The sequence below is a fragment of the Bos indicus x Bos taurus genome, chromosome 15, assembly GCF_003369695.1.
Source record: "Bos indicus x Bos taurus breed Angus x Brahman F1 hybrid chromosome 15, Bos_hybrid_MaternalHap_v2.0, whole genome shotgun sequence".
In the NCBI taxonomy this organism is placed as follows: Eukaryota; Metazoa; Chordata; class Mammalia; order Artiodactyla; family Bovidae; genus Bos; species Bos indicus x Bos taurus.
Window position 1 is genome coordinate 49821786 of NC_040090.1, and position 19947 is coordinate 49841732.

Genomic DNA, 19947 nt, shown 5'->3' on the forward strand with positions numbered 1-19947 from the left:
CAGAGTGAAGTAAGCCAGAAAGAAAACACCAGTACAGTATACTAACGCATATATATGGAATTTAGAAAGATGCTAACAATAACCCTGTATACGAGACAGCAAAAGAGACACTGATGTATAGAACAGTCTTATGGACTCTGTTGCAGAGGGAGAGGGTGGGAAGATTTGGGAGAATGGCATTGAAACATGTATAATATCATGTATGAAATGAGTTGCCAGTCCAGGTTCAATGCACGATACTGGATGCTTGGGGCTAGTGCACTGGAATGACCCAGAGGGATGGTATGGGGAGGGAGGAGGGAGGAGGGTTCAGGATGGGGAACACATGTATACCTGTGGTGGATTCATTTTGATATTTGGCAAAACTAATACAATTTGTAAAGTTTAAAAATAAAATAAAATTTAAAAAAAGAAAAACATACTCAACAAAAAAAATAAATAAATAAATAAAAGCTAAAATAGGAAGGAGACCCGTAACAGAGGCGATATATGGATATGGTACAGCTGATTCACTTTTCTGTACAGCAGAAACTAGTAACATCATAAAGCAACTATACTACAATAAAAATTAATTTTAAAAAAGTAAATAAAATAAATAAAAGCTAAAAAAAATTAATTAGCTCATCACCTTTTAAAAAGTTTGAGACATCTTCCAATTGTGGAATATTATCTTCCCGGTATCCACAGTATTTAGAAAGCAAAGGTAAGTTTTTGAGATACTCTCTGCAGGCATGGGTTGGGTAAAGTTTGTTGAGCTCTCGGAACACAGTTCCCCAGGTCCTAATCTCTTCTTCAGTGAATTCAACCCTAGGAATGGGGTCTCCACTAATGAGATAAAGAGAAGAAGTCATTTTGAATTAGCATCCAATAAACAGCATATATTTTATTTTCTATTTACTATATGAGCATAATTTATGCCATTTATTTCATTATTTCAAAGTTTTAAGTTATTTTTATAGTACACTTACTGTTTATAGTTCATAGCCAAATCTGCAAAATACTTTCGTCTTTTACGGTAGACGTTGTCTTTGAAGCCCTAATAATTAAAGAAAAGGTTTTAAATATCCATTCTAAAATATACTTGACAAATAATTTAGAAAACATTTCATTATTATGCGAGTGACTATAAAGAAGGGCTGTATAACTTATTTTCAGCAAGCACTGTTTAGAAGTTTATGATCATTTTAAAGTCAATGTTATATGACAGCTTTATATGATAGTGACTACAAAGATAAAAGATACTATGGATATAAAAATACTACAGTTGCTACAAAAATAAAATAGTTTGAGGAAAAAGAAAAGTATCACCCTAGTTAAAGTACATTGTTTTCCAAGGGCGAGATTTTTTTCTTAATTGTCTGACTACATCTTCAATTATATTTTCCTATACAGTAATTAATAACAAAGTAGTAATTACTAATACTTGATATTATGGCAGCTGAATCTAGCCTCAGAGTTTATTGCAAAATGCTGACATATTAATCATTTGCAGAAGCAAATAATGATAATAAAAACAGACAAAATAGTAACATTAGAATTTATACCTATAAAAGATATTTAATAAAAACAATAGGCAAAATAAGGCATCAAACAGCAAGTCTCAGGAGGAAATAATCAACAATACAAAATAGGAAAGAAGGGGAGGACACTTGAAAGGAAAGAATGAGACTTGTATGTTTAACATAGATTTACAAGTCCCTACTATGCCCCTGGCCTTGTGCTAAGATTCAGAAAAACACAGCACAATCCAGGTCTTCAAGGAGTTTATGTTAACCAATGATTTTGAAGCATATGATAAATGGCTTGTTAGAGACAGGCACAAATACCACTCGAACTCACAAGAGAAACTCGAATCCAAAGTATGTGAAGATGACAGTGTGGGTAAGGAAAGGGTCCCCGGCGCTGACTCCTAAGCTAAGTCTCAAAAGAGGAGCTGAGAGAGCTAGGTGTAGGACAGGAAGCACAGCACCAAGGGCAACGCAGAAATAATAGCATGTTGTGCCTGGGAAACATACACAATCCAACACTGCTGAAGTCTGGAGAGCGTGGAGCGCGGTGAAGACTAGTTACAGGCCTGCTAACAAAGGTCTGTTTGACCGCCTGGATTTTAGTCTTGGGGTAATTGGAAGCCATTGGGTTTTTTTTTTTTTTTAATAACAACTTTATCAAGATGTAAAATCACATACTTTAAAATTGACATTTTAAAGTGTATAATTTAGTGGGTTTTAGGATATTGTGCAACCACCTCCACCATGATTCCAGAACACTTTATCACCCCAAAAAGAAACACCCTACTCATTTGCAGACTATTCTCATTTTCCCTCATCCCCAGCCCTGAAAGTCACTAATCTACTTCCTATTGCTAGGAATGTGCCTGTTCTGGACATTGTATATAAAAGAAACCACACAATATATGGCCTTTTGTGAATGGCTTTTCTTTCACTATGACAGAGATTTCAAAGTTCTTCACCCATGCTGTAGCATGTTGAGTGTTTCACGCTTTTTTATGGCCATTAAAAGGAAAGTGAAGTCGCTCAGTTGTATCCCACTGTTTGCAACCCTGTGGACTGTAGCATACCAGGCTCCTCTGTCCATGGGATTTTTCAGGCAAGGGTACTGGAGTGGGTTGCCATTTCCTTCTCCAGAAGATCTTCCCAACCCAGGGATCAAACCTGGGTCACCCACATTGCAGGCTTTACCATCTGAGCCACCAGGGAAGCCTCATGGCCATTATTATTTCATTTTGGGGACATACCATGCTTAAGTTATCCATTCATCATGATGGATATTTGGGTTGTTTCTACCTTTTTGCTACTATGAATAATGCTTTCATGAATATCCATTTACAAGTTTTCGCATGGACTTATGTTTTCAATTCTCTTAGATCTGTATTTACGCACAAGGTGGGTAATTGTGACACTCAGGCTTTAGATCATTCTTGTGACTATAAGGAGGACAGGATGGAGGTGGCAAGGATGAAGACAGGGAAACCAGTTAAGGGATCAGTTAAGGGATACGGTGAGAATAAACAAGGAACAAATTTAAGAAGTATTTAGGAGGTGAAAGTCAGCAGGCCTTGGTAGTAGGTCAGTAAAACTGATTTACACCCTTTTCCCCTTTCTGTAAACATGCCCCAGATTTTCTTACCTTTGAATCTTCGCTCATTTTGCAATGAATTTTCCTTTCTCTCCATCTCTTTCCTGCCCAAATTCTCTAAGGCAAAGTTAACAGGTTGCCTTTCTCTGATCTCTTCAGCTAGAAGTGTTCCCTCCCTTGTGTACATATCAAAACAGCCTTTGCATGCCACTTAGCACACTTTTCATATTTAAATCTTATATGTGTGTTTATATATACATGATTTACTTTTGCAGCTAGACTGTAGCTCCCCAAGGGCAGTTACAGGAATTTATTAATTCCAATACTTGATAAGATATTATTATAAATTCACTGATCAGCTGGGGGCTGTCTAAAGCAGTACACGGTCACATTTACACAGCTAATGAGTGATAGAAGCTAGATTAAATCCCTGGCCTGTACAACTCTAGTGCAGACTTGCTCTTCTCCTCCCCTCCTAGGATCCTAGATGTCCATAAGAAGTCCTACTGCTCCAGACTTAGTAATGCTCCAACTCACGCCTGTACTGTATCACATTTTAATAGAAACTGCAGACACAGTCTTAACTGTAGCGTAATTCTTGGAAGAGCTCTGAATTTTAAGAATTCCAGACATGGGACAGATATTTTGGAGCCAATGAAATTGGACGCTCTTCAGTCACTTGGTATCAAGTCCACCAACATGAAGGTCTAATAACACTTCCTGAAACTCAGATTAATCGAGATCCTTATTTAGTCTAGAATAAGCACTTTCTCTAAAAAAGAAAAATAATATCCTTAACTTTTTAGTTTGTTTTAAATTATTTTCATGAAAATATTATATTTTTATATTTTATATTTAAAAAACTTACAGGATGGTCAGCATCCAGTTCAGATCCATACATCAGAACTCTGTTGGCACAATGGTCCAGGTCAGAAATCTTCTTTGGAAACCAAGGAACAGTTTCCATACCTGCAAAATACAAAAACCACTAACAGTTGAAGAAGAAGAAAGGCAATAAGAAAGAAGAAATTAAGGAAGTCACAAATGCATTTGGATTAGGCAATAAGAAAGAAGAAATTAAGGAAGTCACAAATGCATTTGGATGAGACTTTTTATTTTAGCTTGTACTTTGAGGCAAAATGTAAACAAGTAAGTTGTTCTAGTTCTAATAAATACATCTTATTCAAAATTTTTGAATTTAAAAATGTTTTGAGCCTTAACTTCCTAAGTCTTGGAGAAATTATGTATTTTAGTCACAGACCAAAAGTTCAAAACAGTTTAAGCTACAACTTTAGCTATCCTTAAAAAGTAGATAAGGATGAATTTTACAGATCAAGGTGCAAATTTATTAAAAACTCGTTTTTAAATTTAAATGTTTAAAACTCTGAATGTCTTTAAATGTAAATGCTTTTAAATTATTAAAAACTCTGAATGTGTGGCTCAGCTGGTAAAGAATCTGCCTCCAATGCGGGAGACCTGGGTTTGATACTTGGGTTGGGAAGATCCCCTGGAGAAGGAAAAGTCTGTCCACTCCAGTATTCTGACCTGGAGAATTCCATGGACTGTATAGTCCATGGGGTTGCAAAGAGTCTGACAGGACTAAGCAACTTTCACTTTCACTGAATGTTTATTTTTGTTGATTGAAAGTATCCTAGAGATAATATGGCACCCCACTCCAGTACTCTTGCCTGGAAAATCCCATGGGCAGAGGAGCCTGGTAGGCTGCAGTCCATGGGGTCGCTAAGGGTCGGACATGACTGAGTGACTTCACTTTCATTTTTCACTTTCATGCATTGGAGAAGGAAATGGCAACCCACTCCAGTGTTCTTGACTGGAGAATCCCAGGGTCGGGGGAGCCTGGTGGGCTGCCGTCTATGGGGTCGCACAGAGTTGGACACGACTGAAGCGACTTAGCAGCAGCAGCAGCAGCAGAGATCATATATGTCTTTGCCACTTTGATCTTCTTGCCATCCCTCATATATGTAAGTCTTCCTAAAGCTCTTCTCCCTGGAATACCTATTCCACTCCCAGTCCTGCTCCACCTCATTTTCAATTTTCCTGAGAATATCCTTCTCCTTCAAGACCCAAATCAAATAAGCCTTCCCTGACCCTGTGCTGCTCCTGCTGCTGCTAAGTTGCTTCAGTCGTGTCCGACTCCGTGCGACCCCATGACGGCAGCCCACCCGGCTCCTCCACCCATGGGATTTTCCAGGTAAGAGTACTGGAGTGGGTTGCCATTGCCTTCTCCTCCCTGACCCTGTAGGTGGCGCTAATTCTCTATCTTCTGGGTTCTCGGGACTATGATTCTAATTCTCCAAAAGCTTTTACCATGTTTTACTGTAATGAAACCGTATATGGCTGTCTTACAGAAAAGAATTGGAATGACTCTAGGGTAAGATTATTTTTTTATATCCCCATTTCTTAGTAGAAATATCTGACACAAGCTACTGTTCCCTAAATATCAACTGAACAATTTAGCCTCTATAAAACTTATCATTTTATAGATGAGGTAACCAAAGTCCAGGGCTTCCCAAGTAAAGAATCTGCCTGCCAATACAGGGGACACAGGTTCGATCCCTGGGTCAGGAAGATCCCCTGGAGAAGAGAATGGCAACCCGCTCCAGTGTTCTTGCCTGGAGAACTCCATGAACAGAGGAGCCTGTCGGGCTATAGTCCGTGGGGTCACAAATAGTTGGACACGACTGAAGCGACTTAGCACACATAGCCATACAAATACATAACAGATGAATATCAGCGTTTATTACACCCCCAATCTTGTGACATAATCTGAAGGGATTATTTAAAATTGAGTACCATATACAAAATGTGACTGGTTTATTTGCTTGTGTTTTGCCCTAAGTAAACTACAAGGATTTTTTCACAATAGAGATTTTAGACTTTATCCTTGCTACTGAGCATCTGAAAACATACAGGGCTTTACTGCTTTTCCATTTGGTTTTGGTGGAAGTGAGAGCAAGGAAGAATGTTGTATTTCACATATAAAATATTTCATATCATAGTCATCAGTAATTGTCAACAGTTTCAGCAAATTTAAATATCCATTTAATATCTGCTAAGAATCTGCCCTGTAAGAGTTATTAAGTGCTCAGAGATTGTGAATTTGAGACTTGTAAAACCAAGAAATGCCTGACAATTTAAAAATTGAGATAACTAAATGGATTTCTAACTATTCTGAATTCTTTACCATACTCAAGGTTTCCTTTTCACTTCTCTCACCTTTGATAAAATGTTGCTTTATAATTTTTCTTTAGCACCTTGAGCAGTTACATTTTGTATCTTCTTTATTATCAGATTGTAAGCAATTTGAAGAGACAGTGTTTGATTTTTACTTTCATGCCTTTAAGATAAACATAAGATCAGACACATATATGATGCACTTAATCATCTGAGTAGCATTTTCACCTTTCAACTTACCGACTTCCTTCACAGTAAAATTATCTGGTAGATTCACAGAGAGTATATTAGAATGAGACTTCAACAGATGAAAAATATCATTCAGTTGTTCTCTACTGATATCACAGTCAACAAAAATCTCAAATTCTGAGCTTCTTCTCTTTGATTTTCGGGACTCAATGTGTAACAGGTTCACATGCTTCTCCTGTGGAAAGAAGAAGATGAAGAGCATCCATGACTGCCTCAAATGGTTATAGTCTCTGAGTGAATTACTTTCATTACCGCTAAAAATCAATCTCATCATTTGTCATAGTAGCCAACGGGCGGAAAGTCCATTTTTAGTGCTGCCAACAGTAAAAAAATTCCTCCTAAATTTTAGGTACTTTTTTTCAGTTTGAAAAATTCATCTCACCCTCCAGAAACTAATAAATGAAATGAACACCCACCAGGGAGTCCCCCAGATTTCCACAACTGATTAGCATTCAAATCAAAAGACCTAGTCTTCTAGATGAAAAGAACTCTTTGAAAATTCTCACAAATAAAGGCTAGCTTTTTTAAAAAGTTATCTTGGTGTCTAGTCCTTCAGAAAGAAAAGTTTCCTTTGAAAAAATCCATTTACTAAAACTAGATGAACAGTTTGAACACAAAATGTTTAATACCTCCAGTCTCCTAGACTACAAACTCAAGTAACCAGCTGAATCAGATTGCTTCTTCTGATGTCTTCCCATGCCATCCTGAGCTGTGGGTGCCATATGTGTAAACCTGCTAGGGGAGGGTATCTTCTGTTACCAATTTGGGTGCTGAGGGAAAACCCTGGTGACATAACCATGAAACATAAGAACCAATCGCCCAACATCTAAAAAATGAGAAAGAATAGATGCCTTCCAATACTAACATGTCGAATCTAAATTAACTGCACGAACACCTGTGTAGCCAGGTAAGGGCAGTGAAGTATATGAAGAAAGACAAGACATACAAGAAGTTGACAATCTAGTTGGCTAACACATGAAAGACTAAGTGTGTGTGTGTGTGTGTGTGTGTGTGTGTGTGTGCACGCATGCACGCGCTCAGTCATGTCCAACTTTTTGTGGCTCCGTGGACTGTAGCCCGCCAGGATCCTCCTCTGTCCATGGAATTTTCCAGGCAAGAATACTGGAGCAGGTTGCCATTTCCTACTCCAGAGGATCTTCCCGACCCAGGGATCAAACCTTCATTTCTTATGTCTCCTGCATTGGCAGGTGGATTCTTTACCACTAGCGCCACCTATGGAGCCTGAAAGACTATGAAAATACAAATAGTTTGGCTTCAGGTGCAGAAGATGTTCAACAAAGGGAAAAAGCATCATGAGCTAGACAAAGTAGAAGCTTCTATGAAGTAGATAGGAACTGAGGCGAGTCTTAATAAACAGAAGCGGAGAAGTGGGATTCCAAACAAGAGGGACTTGTATGAGTAAAAGTAGGGATGAGATAATTATCAGGGAACATGAACTTGATAAATAACAATAGAGGGTGAGTGTCAGGGATGTTGGGAACTGGAATAGGCAGGGTTCATCCTGCAATGTACAATCTATCATGGAACCAATAGAAGACAGTGAGCTACAAATACTGGAGCTGATCAGGAGCAAAGAAGAGTTTCACTGAATCTATTTCTTACAAATTTTATAATAAGAATGCATTCATAAATTTTTTTGAATGATTACTTGAACAAATGTAAAGCTATACATTATGTTTTTGGAGAAAAAGACACAAAATTTCAATACTTCCTAAATCAATCTAAAATTGAATGCTATTAAAATCAAAACATTGATGGAATATGGCAAGGAAATATAATCAAACAATTTAAAAGTCCATCCAGGAGAAAAATTTAGTCAAGAAGATCCAAGAAAATTCCAGTAAAGTTAAAGCAATAAATGAGACATTCCCTATCAGATATTTCAATTACAGAAACAGAGGCACAGAGAGGTTAAGCAGTTTACCCAAAGGTACACAGTTAGTAAGTGTTCAAGCTGGAATTCAAAGTCAGGCTGTCCAAATCCACAGTCTATGCCCTTAAACACTATGTTGTAATATTGAACCAGGTACATAAAGAAATAAAAAGTCAGAATAATGGATAATATGGCTTTTCTCTGAGCAAGATTTACATAATCTTAATAATGAAAACACTAAAGACTGATATAGCCAAAAATTGGGGCATAACTACACTGGGAAGGTGCGGGAAAGGGAAGTCGAGGAGGCCTCTGCAAAAGGGAGTTGTGCCAAGGAAGCTAAATGTTTACTTCCACTGGAGGAAACCAATAGGTAATATCTACAAAGGGAAAAATCAAGAAATAGCAGCCGAATACACATATTGTTTGTAAATATGGAAGTTAATACTATACAATATAGTTAAAAGAGTTGAAAATGGTTGCCCCCTATAGGTTGAAAAAGTGAAAAAAGTGAAAGTCAAACCTGGGTCTCCTGCCCTGCAGACAGATTCTTTACCATCTGAGCCACCAGCGAAGCTCAGTGGATAGGAATCTGCCGGCTAATGCAGAGATCGCGAGTTCAATCCCTGGGTCAGTAAGATCCCCTGGAGAAGGGAAAGGCAACCCACGCCAGTATTCTTGCCTGAGAGAGGAGCCTGGCAGGCTACATGGACTCATGGGGTCACAGAAGAGTCAAACACAACTTAGTGACTAGACAACAACGACAATCGTTTCTCTAACATAACTGTCCAGTGTTTGTGTTCTGCACTGGCTTGTGTGCACTGTGAGGACGGGCACTGGGTCTGCTCGGCTCCAGTCCACATCTCTGTGAGACGGACACTGGGTCTGCTCGGCTCCAGCCCACATCTCTGTATCCAGCAGGGCACTGTGCACTTAGCACTCAGTAAATATTCATGTCCCAACTGGTTGACCCAATTTCCTTAAGACAGATTTATGAAAGTAAAACTACTGGGCCAAAATGTGTGAACACTTTAAGACTCACAATACTTATTGCCAGATTGTTTCCCTACACATCACATCAATTTTCCTTCACACCAAAGGTGTAGTTAAGTGCCAAATGCACTGAAGCTCTGACAGTAGGGAGTAGTATAATTGTAGAATCCTTGCTATTTTGCTGTATAAAAATATAATTTAACATATTAATGTCAAGGATATCATTAAAATCTGAATATTCATTTAGCTAAAATTAAAATTTGCTTCTTCAGAATCTATGAAGTAAATCTTTCTTTCCCCACTTCTTTATTACTTAAATAACAAATTGTTTCTATAAATTGTTTGTATCCATTTACTTTGCCAACAAAGGTCCATCTAGTCAAGGCTATGGTTTTTCCTGTGGTCATGTATGGATGTGAGAGTTTGACGGTGAAGAAGGCTGAGCGCCAAAGAATTGATGCTTTTGAACTGTGGAGTTGGAGAAGACTCTTGAGAGTCCCTTGGACTGCAAGGAGATCCAACCAGTCCATTCTGAAGGAGATCAGCCCTGGGATTTCTTTGGAAGGAATGATGCTGAAGCTGAAACTCCAGTACTTTGGCCACCTCATGTGAAGAGTTGACTCATTGGAAAAGACCCTGATGCTGGGAGGGATTGGGGGCAGGAGGAGAAGGGGACAACAGAGGATGAGATGGCTGGATGGCATCACTGACTCGATGGACGTGAGTCTGAGTGAACTCCAGGAGTTGGTGATGGACAGGGAGGCCTGGCGTGCTGCGATTCATGGGGTCGCAAAGAGTCGGACACGACTGAGCAACTGATCTGATCTGATCTGATCTGATTGCCCACTTAATAGAACTGAGCAATATTTTAGAAATTTAAATACTTAAAACATTTCTGTAGTCCACCAATGATGAATTTACAAATAATCTTATAGACCCATTTCATAAAAGTTTTATGCAAAAATATGGAGAGTATTTACCTGGAAGATTTTCAGTGCTTTTATAAGTCCTCCTACTTCATTTTTTAAGGAAAAAATAAGAGTTGCTCTTCCCCTTTCGAAGGAATGGTCTTTGTTTTCCTTATTGTCTTCAATCATGATCAGTTTGGTGTACTTCTCTAAAAACAAAGTATGAAAATAGAAAGACCTAAAAAAGAAAGTTGTGTGATGTAGGCAATGTTTGATAACACAGATATTTGAAACTCAGACAATATTTGATAATAATAACCAAGTTTTGTTTTCCTCATCTGTAAAACATGAATGTACAGATACACTTTGCAAGGCCATAATGAGACCAAAATAAGCTAAAAGATAGCCTAGCATAGTACTCAGAATATAATAGGCATACAATACATGTTGGCAGTTTCCTTCTCTTTTTTTCTCCTAATCCAGTGCTTTCGGGGTGTGACTCAAGCCCGTGGGCTTCTTGCAGTCATCCTGACTATTGTGGTCTGAACTGAGCACTCTTCCTCCATGAGAGCCTACCTCCTCCCCCCCTACAATTTTAGCACTTTATTATACTGGATCCTTCTTGTTTTTTTAGTTTCAGATGTACAACTTACGTGATTCAATGTTTTCATAGATTATATTCCATCTAAAGTTATCAAAAAATACTGACTATATTTTCTGTGCTGTATAATATATATATCCTTATAGCCTATTTATTTTATAGATAGTAATTTTTACTGTTAATCTCCTATGCTATTTTGCCCCTTCCTCCCCTCCTCTCCCACTGGTAACCGCCAGTTGTTCTCTATATCTGTAAGCCTGTTTCTGTTATTTTCATTAACTTGTTTCATATTTTAGATTCCACATGTAAATGATAATATACAGGACTTGTCTTTCTCTGACTTATTTCAGTAAGCATCATACCCTCAGGGTCCATCCATATTGCTGCAAATGGCAGAATTTCATTCTTTGTATGGCTAATATTCCATTGCGTGTGTATATATATTTATATATTGTTGTTCAGCTGCTAAATCATGTCCAACTCTCACAAGGCTCCTCTGTCCTTCACTATCTCCCAGAGTTTACTCAAATTCATGTCCATTGAATGCATGATGCCATCCAACCATCTCGTCCTCTGCTGCCCCCTTCTTTTGCATTCAATCATATATATATGCCTCTGTATCTTGGCTATTATAAATAGTGCTACTGTGAATATTGGGGTGTGTGTATCTTTTCAAAGTAGTGTTCTCATTTCCTTTGAGTGTAAGCCCAGGAGGGATTTCTGGATCACACAGTAGTTCTGTTTTTAGTTTTTTGCGGCACTTCCATACTGTTTTCCATAGTGGCTGCACCAATTTACATTCCCAGCAACAGTGCAGAAGGGTTACCTTTTCTCCACATCTCACCATTTGTTAACTGTAGTCACACTGGGTCTTGAATGGCTTTCCTCAAAAGTGTCACTCATACATGGCTTCTAAAAAGACAGTAAACTCCTTCAGAACAGGGATAGGGCCTTTTATTTCTTTTGTAAATTCAAGAGCCTGGACAGCTCTGGACACAGGTGGACTAGATGGATAACTGCTAGCCCAGAGAATTTTGGTTCCAGGTAAGTATCTGCTTTCTCTCTGACTGTGGAATCCCCTAGGCCATGAGCCCTGAAGCCATTTTAGTATTGGCCTACAAGTGCCATATGATTATACAAACACATATATATTTGTGTATGTGTGTATGTGTGTGTATGTGTGTTGGGGAAGGTGAGAATAGTGTAGTAGATAGATGTAGGGTACAGTAACTTTGTACTGGTGACTCTCAATTGAGAAATACACAATTGAGAAATAAGATTTAGATTAGTAAATGAAAAGAGCATATTGAAGATTTATGGTTATTGGTTTTCTTTGGGTTATTAATTCTTCCTAATTGCCCAGTTTCACATCATTATTCTAGTGGAACTGGCATTTAACATTGACATAACCAATCTCACTGCCTTTTGCCACTTTGCATGCATTGTTCCAAGCCTGTGGAGCAGGTATCACAGGATAGCATGGGCTTAAAGCCAGAGAGACTATGTTCCAGTCCCCCGCAGTTCAAACTTCACGAACTCGTGGAAGCCTTCCCTGACCTCCGCAAGTCAACCCCTAGTGTTGATTCTCATTGCACCAGACACTTCCTATTCATAACAACAGTCACATGCGCAGCTGTAGCTCACCTGTATATATGGTTGTTCTGTATTTACAACTAGCCTATGAGTTCCGTGGGGGGCAGGGATCATATATGCTTTTATTCACCATTGTTAGTACCTAGCACAGTCTCACGGAGAAGGCAATGGCACTCCACTCCAGTACTCTTGCCTGGAAAATCCCATGGACAAAGGAGCCTGGTGGGCTGCAGTCCATGGGGTCGCTAAGAGTCGAACACGACTGAGCGACTTCACTTTCACTTTTCACTTTCATGCATTGGAGAAGGAAATGGCAACCCACTCCAGTGTTCTTGCCTGGAGAATCCCAGGGATGGGGGAGCCTGATGGGCTGCCGTCTATGGGGTCACACAGAGTCGGACACGACTGAAGCGACTTAGCAGTAGCAGTAGCAGCACAGTCTCTGCACATAACAGGGACCGAATAGATGTCACAGAATGAATAAACAAATGAAAGACTGGTGACAGACATGATCCCCACCCTCAGGAAACTATGAGTCTTAAATAGAAGAACAATGTGAAGGATAAGCACTGTAGCAGAGAACACAGATGGTAGTGATGGCAGTGGCTAGATTAATTTTTCCGCTATGTATTTAGAGGTGCTTCACTGAAGATGTGTTTGAATTCCTCTCCTAAAGAAAAAGAGAGGAAAGAGCCCATGAGGAGGTGAAAGATGACAGGTGACAGGTGAAAGACAACAGGAAGTGACCCAGTATTTCAGAGCACTGAGGGATCATGCAGGCACGGTAAGCGGGTCAGATCCTTCAAAAGGCTCTGTGCAGTTAATGCAGAAGAGTTTGGACTTGATCTTCTATGCCCATCCAGATACCCATCTCAGGTACCCATACAATGACCAGCCTGATGAAAGGCTAAATGAGAAAAGTTAGGACAAGGTAATTTTCCATTAAGCTAAATTCTTGGCTTTGAAATGCTTTCTATAGGCTGATGCAAAATGAGGGGTTTCATGAATTTCTGTCCTTCTGACCAGAGAACTTTGTAAGTTTTCTCTTTTGGCCATAATGCCCTTTTCAAAACCCATACTGTGTAACATTTGGGGGCACCTTATAAGAAGTAACCCTAAGAGCCCTATCTGGCTTGATAGAGGTTATAAAGTACCAAATAAAGCTCAGGAATTTCCAACTGTATGGTCATAAACAATAGTCTGATACTAAATTTGCCAATGGAGTACACTTTTCTGTTTCAGAATCCAGTCTTTGATACCTTTGAAATTTAGTTTTAAAAAATATTTATCAGGCAGATACTAAGTTGAAGGACTTCACATATAAGTTCAGCGAGTATGAAGATAAAGAATTTCCCATGCCATGATGACAAGATTCCATACATTTTTAACAACCCAAGAGATGGGTAAGGAAACTGATACTTGTCAAATGCCTATATATATCATGCACTAATATTGTCCCATATAATTCTCATAAAAATCTTGGTGGAGAGACATAGGAATTATATTCATTTTATAAATGAGAAAACTGAAGCTTAGAGAAACTAACCTGTCCATGGTAACACAGCTAGAAATGTAAGAACACATATTGAAAACTGCCTATGAAAATGTGAATGCTAACGTATGTATCTGCTTTCACAAGAATTACCCTAAAAGTGTGCAGAAACACAAAAAGTAGAGCAAAATTCCTAGGATCTAGTTGAAAGTTGATGTCTCAGATGAACTAGATATCTACCTTGGCATCTTCTCAACTATTTACACTGCAAAACAGTGAAGGAAATATCTAATCACTGGCCTAACATTTGTCAGTGTATGACCTTGGGCACACTACATAACTTTTCTAATACAGCAAAGTAACCAAACAGTTAATCAGAACTCACAGCATTCAAAACTCGCTTACACATTTTAAACACATAATGTGACTTGGTATTCTGGTGTTTTCCCCAGAGAAGAAACTAAGCTACTTCAGTTACCCAAAAATATAAAATTCAAAATTTAACAAATACTTATCAAATCATTGAGATTAAAATCAAAACTGCTTAGATATTTCTAATTGTGTCAATTTATTCTCTGCAACTAAGACAATCTCTGTGTCAAATGCTTTAAAACCAAATGGCCAGTTAAACTTAATGATAATGTGGATTTTTTCTATGATTCAAATGATTATTAGTGGTAAAACAAATAAAATTTCAACCCAAGCACATTTACATGAATGAATTACTATAGTCAGTGTTAGGGCAGTAAAGATGAAAAAGACAAAGAAGACTATTTGCCTCAAAGGAATTCACAGATTTATTATGAGGGGGAGGAGGAGAGACAGACTTTCCAGCAAGGACAAATAGGCAGAAGAGAACAGTATACTGAGATCCGAGCTATGATATCTGAGAAGCACACCAAACCTCACCTACTTACCAACCCTGTGACCAATATCCCATGAGATTCTGAAGGTGTTGGAGATGGTTTGTGGCCCATCCCTAAGTCTCTGAGCAGAAAAGATTTATGGATGGGAAGCAAGACATCCAAAAAGGGATTTTCAGCTTCAAAGGAACTGACCATTTCTTAAGGTAAGCTTAATTATACACAGGAAATTCTGAATTGGTGGCTCTAGAGCTAAAAATTCAGGGATGGTCTCAGATTTGCATTCTTAGAGATGTGAAAACCTTTGGAAACAGTTCTTACGTGTCTAACCATCACTCAAAGACCATGCACTTTTTTTTTTTTTCTCACAGAGTATTGGTGACTTTGTCCTATAGTATACAACTGCCAACAATAAGAGAGATATAAAATGATAAAGCAGATTTCTGTAATAAATCCAACTACAAATCCATGTAGACAAGTTATAATTTCTATGTGCATTAATTTCCTTATATGCAAAATTGGATGGAGGCTAATTAGCCCCAAGTTTGTGGCTATAAGAAGAAGCAGTATAATACATGAAACTCTTAGAACAGATGCTGACCTAAACTAGTTCAGTTCAGTGCAATCGCTCAGTCGTGTCCGACTCTTTGCAACCCCATGAATCGCAGCACGCCAGGCCTCCCTGTCCATCACCAACTCCCGGAGTTCACTCAGACTCACGTCCATTGAGTCAGTGATGCCATCCAGCCATCTCATCCTCTGTCGTCCCCTTCTCCTCCTGCCCCCAATCCCTCCCAGCATCAGGGTCTTTTCCAATGAGTCAACTCTTCGCATGAGGTGGCCAAAGTACTGGAGTTTCAGCCTCAGCATCATTCCTTCCAAAGAAATCCCAGGGCTGATCTCCTTCAGAATGGACTGGTTGGATCTCCTTGCAGTCCAAGGGACTCTCAAGAGTCTTCTCCAACACCACAGTTCAAAAGCATTAATTCTTTGGTGCTCAGCCTTCTTCACAGTCCAACTCTCACATCCATACATGACCACAGGAAAAACCATAGCCTTGACTAGACGGACCTTTGTTGGCAAAGTAATGTCTCTGCTTTTGAATATGCTGTCTAGGTTGGTCATAACTTTCCTTCCAAGGAGTAAGCGTCTTTTAATTTCATGGCTGCAGTCACCATCTGCAGTTGATTTTGGAGCCCAAAATAATAAAGTCTGACACTGTTTCCACTGTTTCCCCATCTATTTCCCAGGAAGTGATGGGACCAGATGCCATGATCTTCGTTTTCTGAATGTTGAACTTTAAGCCAAATTTTTCACTCTCCACTTTCACTTTCATCAAGAGGCTTTTTAGTTCCTCTTCACTTTCTGCCATAAAGGTGGTGTCATCTGCATATCTGAGGTTACTGACGTTTCTCCCGGCAATCTTGATTCCAGCTTGTGCTTCTTCCAGTCCAGCGTTTCTCATGATGTACTCTGCATATAAGTTAAATAAGCATGGTGACAATATACAGCCTTAACGAACTCCTTTTCCTATTTGGAACCAGTCTGTTGTTCCATGTCCAGTTCTAACTGTTGCTTCCTGACCTGCATACAAATTTCTCAGGAGGCAGATCAGGTGGTCTGGTATTCCCATCTCTTTCAGAATTTTCCACAGTTGATTGTGATCCACACAGTCAAAGGCTTTGGCATAGTCAATAAAGCAGAAATAGATGTTTTTCTGGAACTCTCTTGCTTTTTCCATGATCCAGCGGATGTTGGCAATGTGATCTCTGTACTTAGTAAATATTAGCTCTAACAATGGGAAGTGCATCCCACATTTTCCAGTCTTTCAAAAAAAATGTTAAACATAACAAAATTGATATTCTAAACTTCCCTGGCTATAAACTTTTCTTTCCCTGGGAATTAAGCATTTCACAAGATAGTTATAAAGCTACTTCTTATCATAGAAAGCACATGGAAAAATTGGCATAAAATTTAAGTATTCTTTTGTCTTAAGGTGTTTTTCGGTTTTATTTGTTTATTTGCTATGAAACCCCTAAGTGTATTAAGTTCCAAATCTCAAGTGAATAATTTAGCAATTCTTTTGCAAACAAACAGATGAAGACTCCAAAGTACAATTTACTGGGTAAGTCTATATTTACTGAGTCCCCATTTTCCCTCATATTATCACCGTAACATGCTGAAGTAACAGCATTCTGAAAATATAAGTTATTTCCTGGTCTACCATTGTTTTTATAATATAAGCAAACTTTAACAACAAGCAAGGAACAGAAAACAGGAAAGAAAAACGATGTTTTTGCCAGTCAGTGGTAACACCAACAGAATTTCAGATCTCCTGATAGTTCATCCTTCAACAATCCCTCAGAGCTTAGAATGCAACTCTTCATATCAAACTGTATCAAGATTTTCTTTCACATTTCAAAACTGACCCTTAACCTCCTGTGGCAGGAGCCACTGTAAGAAGGTACTAATGGTCATAGCTAATCCATCATTTTGGGCTTCATAATTCTTTCTTTTCTCCCTGGTTCTGAAATGGACCTAGTGTTGCCTAATGCGTGGGGATAGAGGAAGGTGAAGGCTACATTAATTGAATATTTATGACAGGTAAGGCATTTTGTATACTGAGATTTGGAAATATTCCTATCCCTCTTGTTAAGTCAATATAAGAATGAAGTTTCTCAAAAGGGACTTCTGCTAAGAAACTAGAAGAAAAGAGTTCTCCCCACTCCCCAGCTCCCACCCCAAAATCAACTTCAAAGCATAGGGCTCTGACCTTTACTAAAATTCGGCCACATCTGGGCCTGATAGAACTTATGAAGCATTTTTATTGTCTTTATTGTTACTCCCAAACCCCTTTCAGAACCTCAACATTTTCCCCTTGTCACTTTTTTTCTTTCCCCCTTCAGGCTGCCTACCCCCTCTTACTCCTTCAGGGGCAAAGCCCACCATATTAGCCTAGTAAGATAAAAGCTTATGAGGTGTCCAATGAGTCACACTTGTTTGGACATGTGTCTCATGAAGAAGTGTATATTTTACTTTGAAAGCAACACTCTAATAAGCCAGTGCCAACTGGTACTTTCCGCTTTTCTGTGAGAGGCAGTGAGCCATTCTCCTATCACCTTTCCTGACCGGACTAAAGATACACTGGCATATAGGAACCTGCCATGTGAAATAATGGACACATACCAAGAAGGTGGTCTGAAGTCCAACATGCCCTTGGTATAGAAGAGGTCAGGGTGTTTACACTGACTGTTTTCTCCATTTAGTTTAACCAGTCGGAGAAGGCAATGGCACCCCACTCCAGTACTCCTGCCTGGAAAATCCCATGGATGGAGGAGCCTGGTAGGCTGCAGTCCATGGGGTCGCTAAGAGTCGGACACGACTGAGTGACTTCACTTTCACTTTTCACTTTCATGCACTGGAGAAGGAAATGGCAGCCCACTCCAGTGTTCTTGCCTTGAGAATCCCAGGGACGGGGGAGCCTGGTGGGCTGCCGTCTATGGGGTCACACAGAGTTGGACAGGACTGAAGCTACTTAACAGCAGCAGCAGCAGCAGTTTAATCAGTAACAGTGTAACTTAAATTTCTATGATCTAGGAAGCACAGAGCACTATTAAATAAGTATTTTGAAAGCATGGATGCTATTTGAAGACAGAATTAAAAGCTTCTGGAAAGACTGGTGTGAAAGAAGAGAACCCTCCAGAGAACCTTGATGTTCTTTTATGAATGGAGGAAGGGGATGAGGATAAAAGTAAAGATGAAATAAAAAATAAAATATGAAAATGTGAAAAACATTATTTCAGGAAATAAAGGTACCAGCAAACAAAATGGTAATAGAAGATACATCCCTGCCTGAAGATAATCTGACAATAATACATCTATAAATGAACTCCAGTGAACTTCATAGGTCACAGATTATAGCTTTACAGAACCATGTATAGTTACTTTAAGCTGTGCTCACTTCTACTTTTAAACCAAATAAGTGAATTCCATCCTTCTTTGAGAATTAATTGACAGGTGTAAACTTTCACTGGGTTCGAAAGTTCAACTCTAGTCTTTTTGCCCTAAGTCAATTAGAGTAGAGCATCAGTGGGGAGTTAATTTTAAACCTCTGTAAACCAAATGGCCAGAGGCAAGATTACTCTTACCTCGACTATTAACAGGATCTGAACTACTAGGTCCAATGCCTCTTTGTTAGCTGCAACCTCCTACTGGAGCTCTTAGTCCCGTGTTGGGGTGGAGGTGATAAGATGTGATGCTGAGAGGCTTTGCATCAGAGACTCCCTTTTCTTTGGGAGTGTCTAAGGGAAGGTTCCCTTTGTAGGAGTAGAAGGAAAAAAAGAGATGTTGCCGTTTGACATGGAAGAGAAAGAAGAGCGCGTGTTTCTGCTAGCATAGAGGAATCATGAACGCTTGGGTTCAACTCAACCTCAGTTTCCTCATCTGTAAAATTCAAGACATGTCTGCTTCACAGGGTTTGATGGGGAGGTGAAATCAGATGACATGTAAAAAGCCTGTTTCTGGCACTCAGAAGGTCCTCAAAAATAGTATCTTTTCGCCCCAAAGAGAGTAGGTGGAAGGGAGAAGAATCAGTGACCACAGGAGCACAACTTCGACTTCCCAGACCCAGCTCTCCACGAGCATTTACCTCCCGGAGGATGATCCTGCCTCTCCCCGAGCCAGCCCAAAGCCCCCAGATCCTCGACGGTGGTCCCTTATCCCGACGGGAAGGCACCAACCCACTCACCTCGAGGGCAGCTTAGCTGTGAGCTGGGTCCGCGCGCAGCCTCGCGCTGCCCGCCTCTTATAGAGGCGGGCGTCAGAGCCGGCCAATGGGCGCCCGAGACGACCGTGCAGTGGCCAATGAGGAAAGGGTTCGCCTGCCGGGCGGGGGTTGGCGGGGCACCCAAGGAGCTGACCTCCTCTGGGTGCTGACGGTCCCTGCCAGCCTGCGCGGAGACTCGCACGCCTTAGCCTTTTAATTAAACTAATGTGAGGCCATCCTTAACTACAGAAGTCCGACCAATATTAAGCAATCGAGCTGGAAATTCCCTCCAAATCAA

The 19947-nt window shown here is 39.6% G+C and overlaps 1 protein-coding gene across 3 annotated transcripts in view; it reads right to left on the reverse strand.

Annotated features, from left to right (window-relative positions):
• TPH1 (tryptophan hydroxylase 1) overlaps window positions 1-19682 on the reverse strand; it is a 32708-nt gene extending 13026 nt beyond the window's left edge. The window contains exons 1-6 of one of the 3 annotated variants that reach the window (XM_027563421.1): window positions 19632-19682; window positions 10408-10573; window positions 6532-6715; window positions 3965-4065; window positions 969-1036; window positions 629-825 (exon numbers count right to left, since the gene is read on the reverse strand). In XM_027563421.1, the coding sequence (XP_027419222.1) occupies window positions 629-825; window positions 969-1036; window positions 3965-4065; window positions 6532-6715; window positions 10408-10524 (667 nt within the window). In that variant the 5' untranslated portion in view covers window positions 10525-10573; window positions 19632-19682. Of the gene's footprint in view, window positions 1-628; window positions 826-968; window positions 1037-3964; window positions 4066-6531; window positions 6716-10407; window positions 10574-11780; window positions 11870-19631 lie in introns of those variants that run through there. The other 2 variants (XM_027563422.1, XM_027563419.1) reach the window with 2 other exon arrangements.
• Between the last annotated feature and the right edge of the window lie 265 nt (window positions 19683-19947).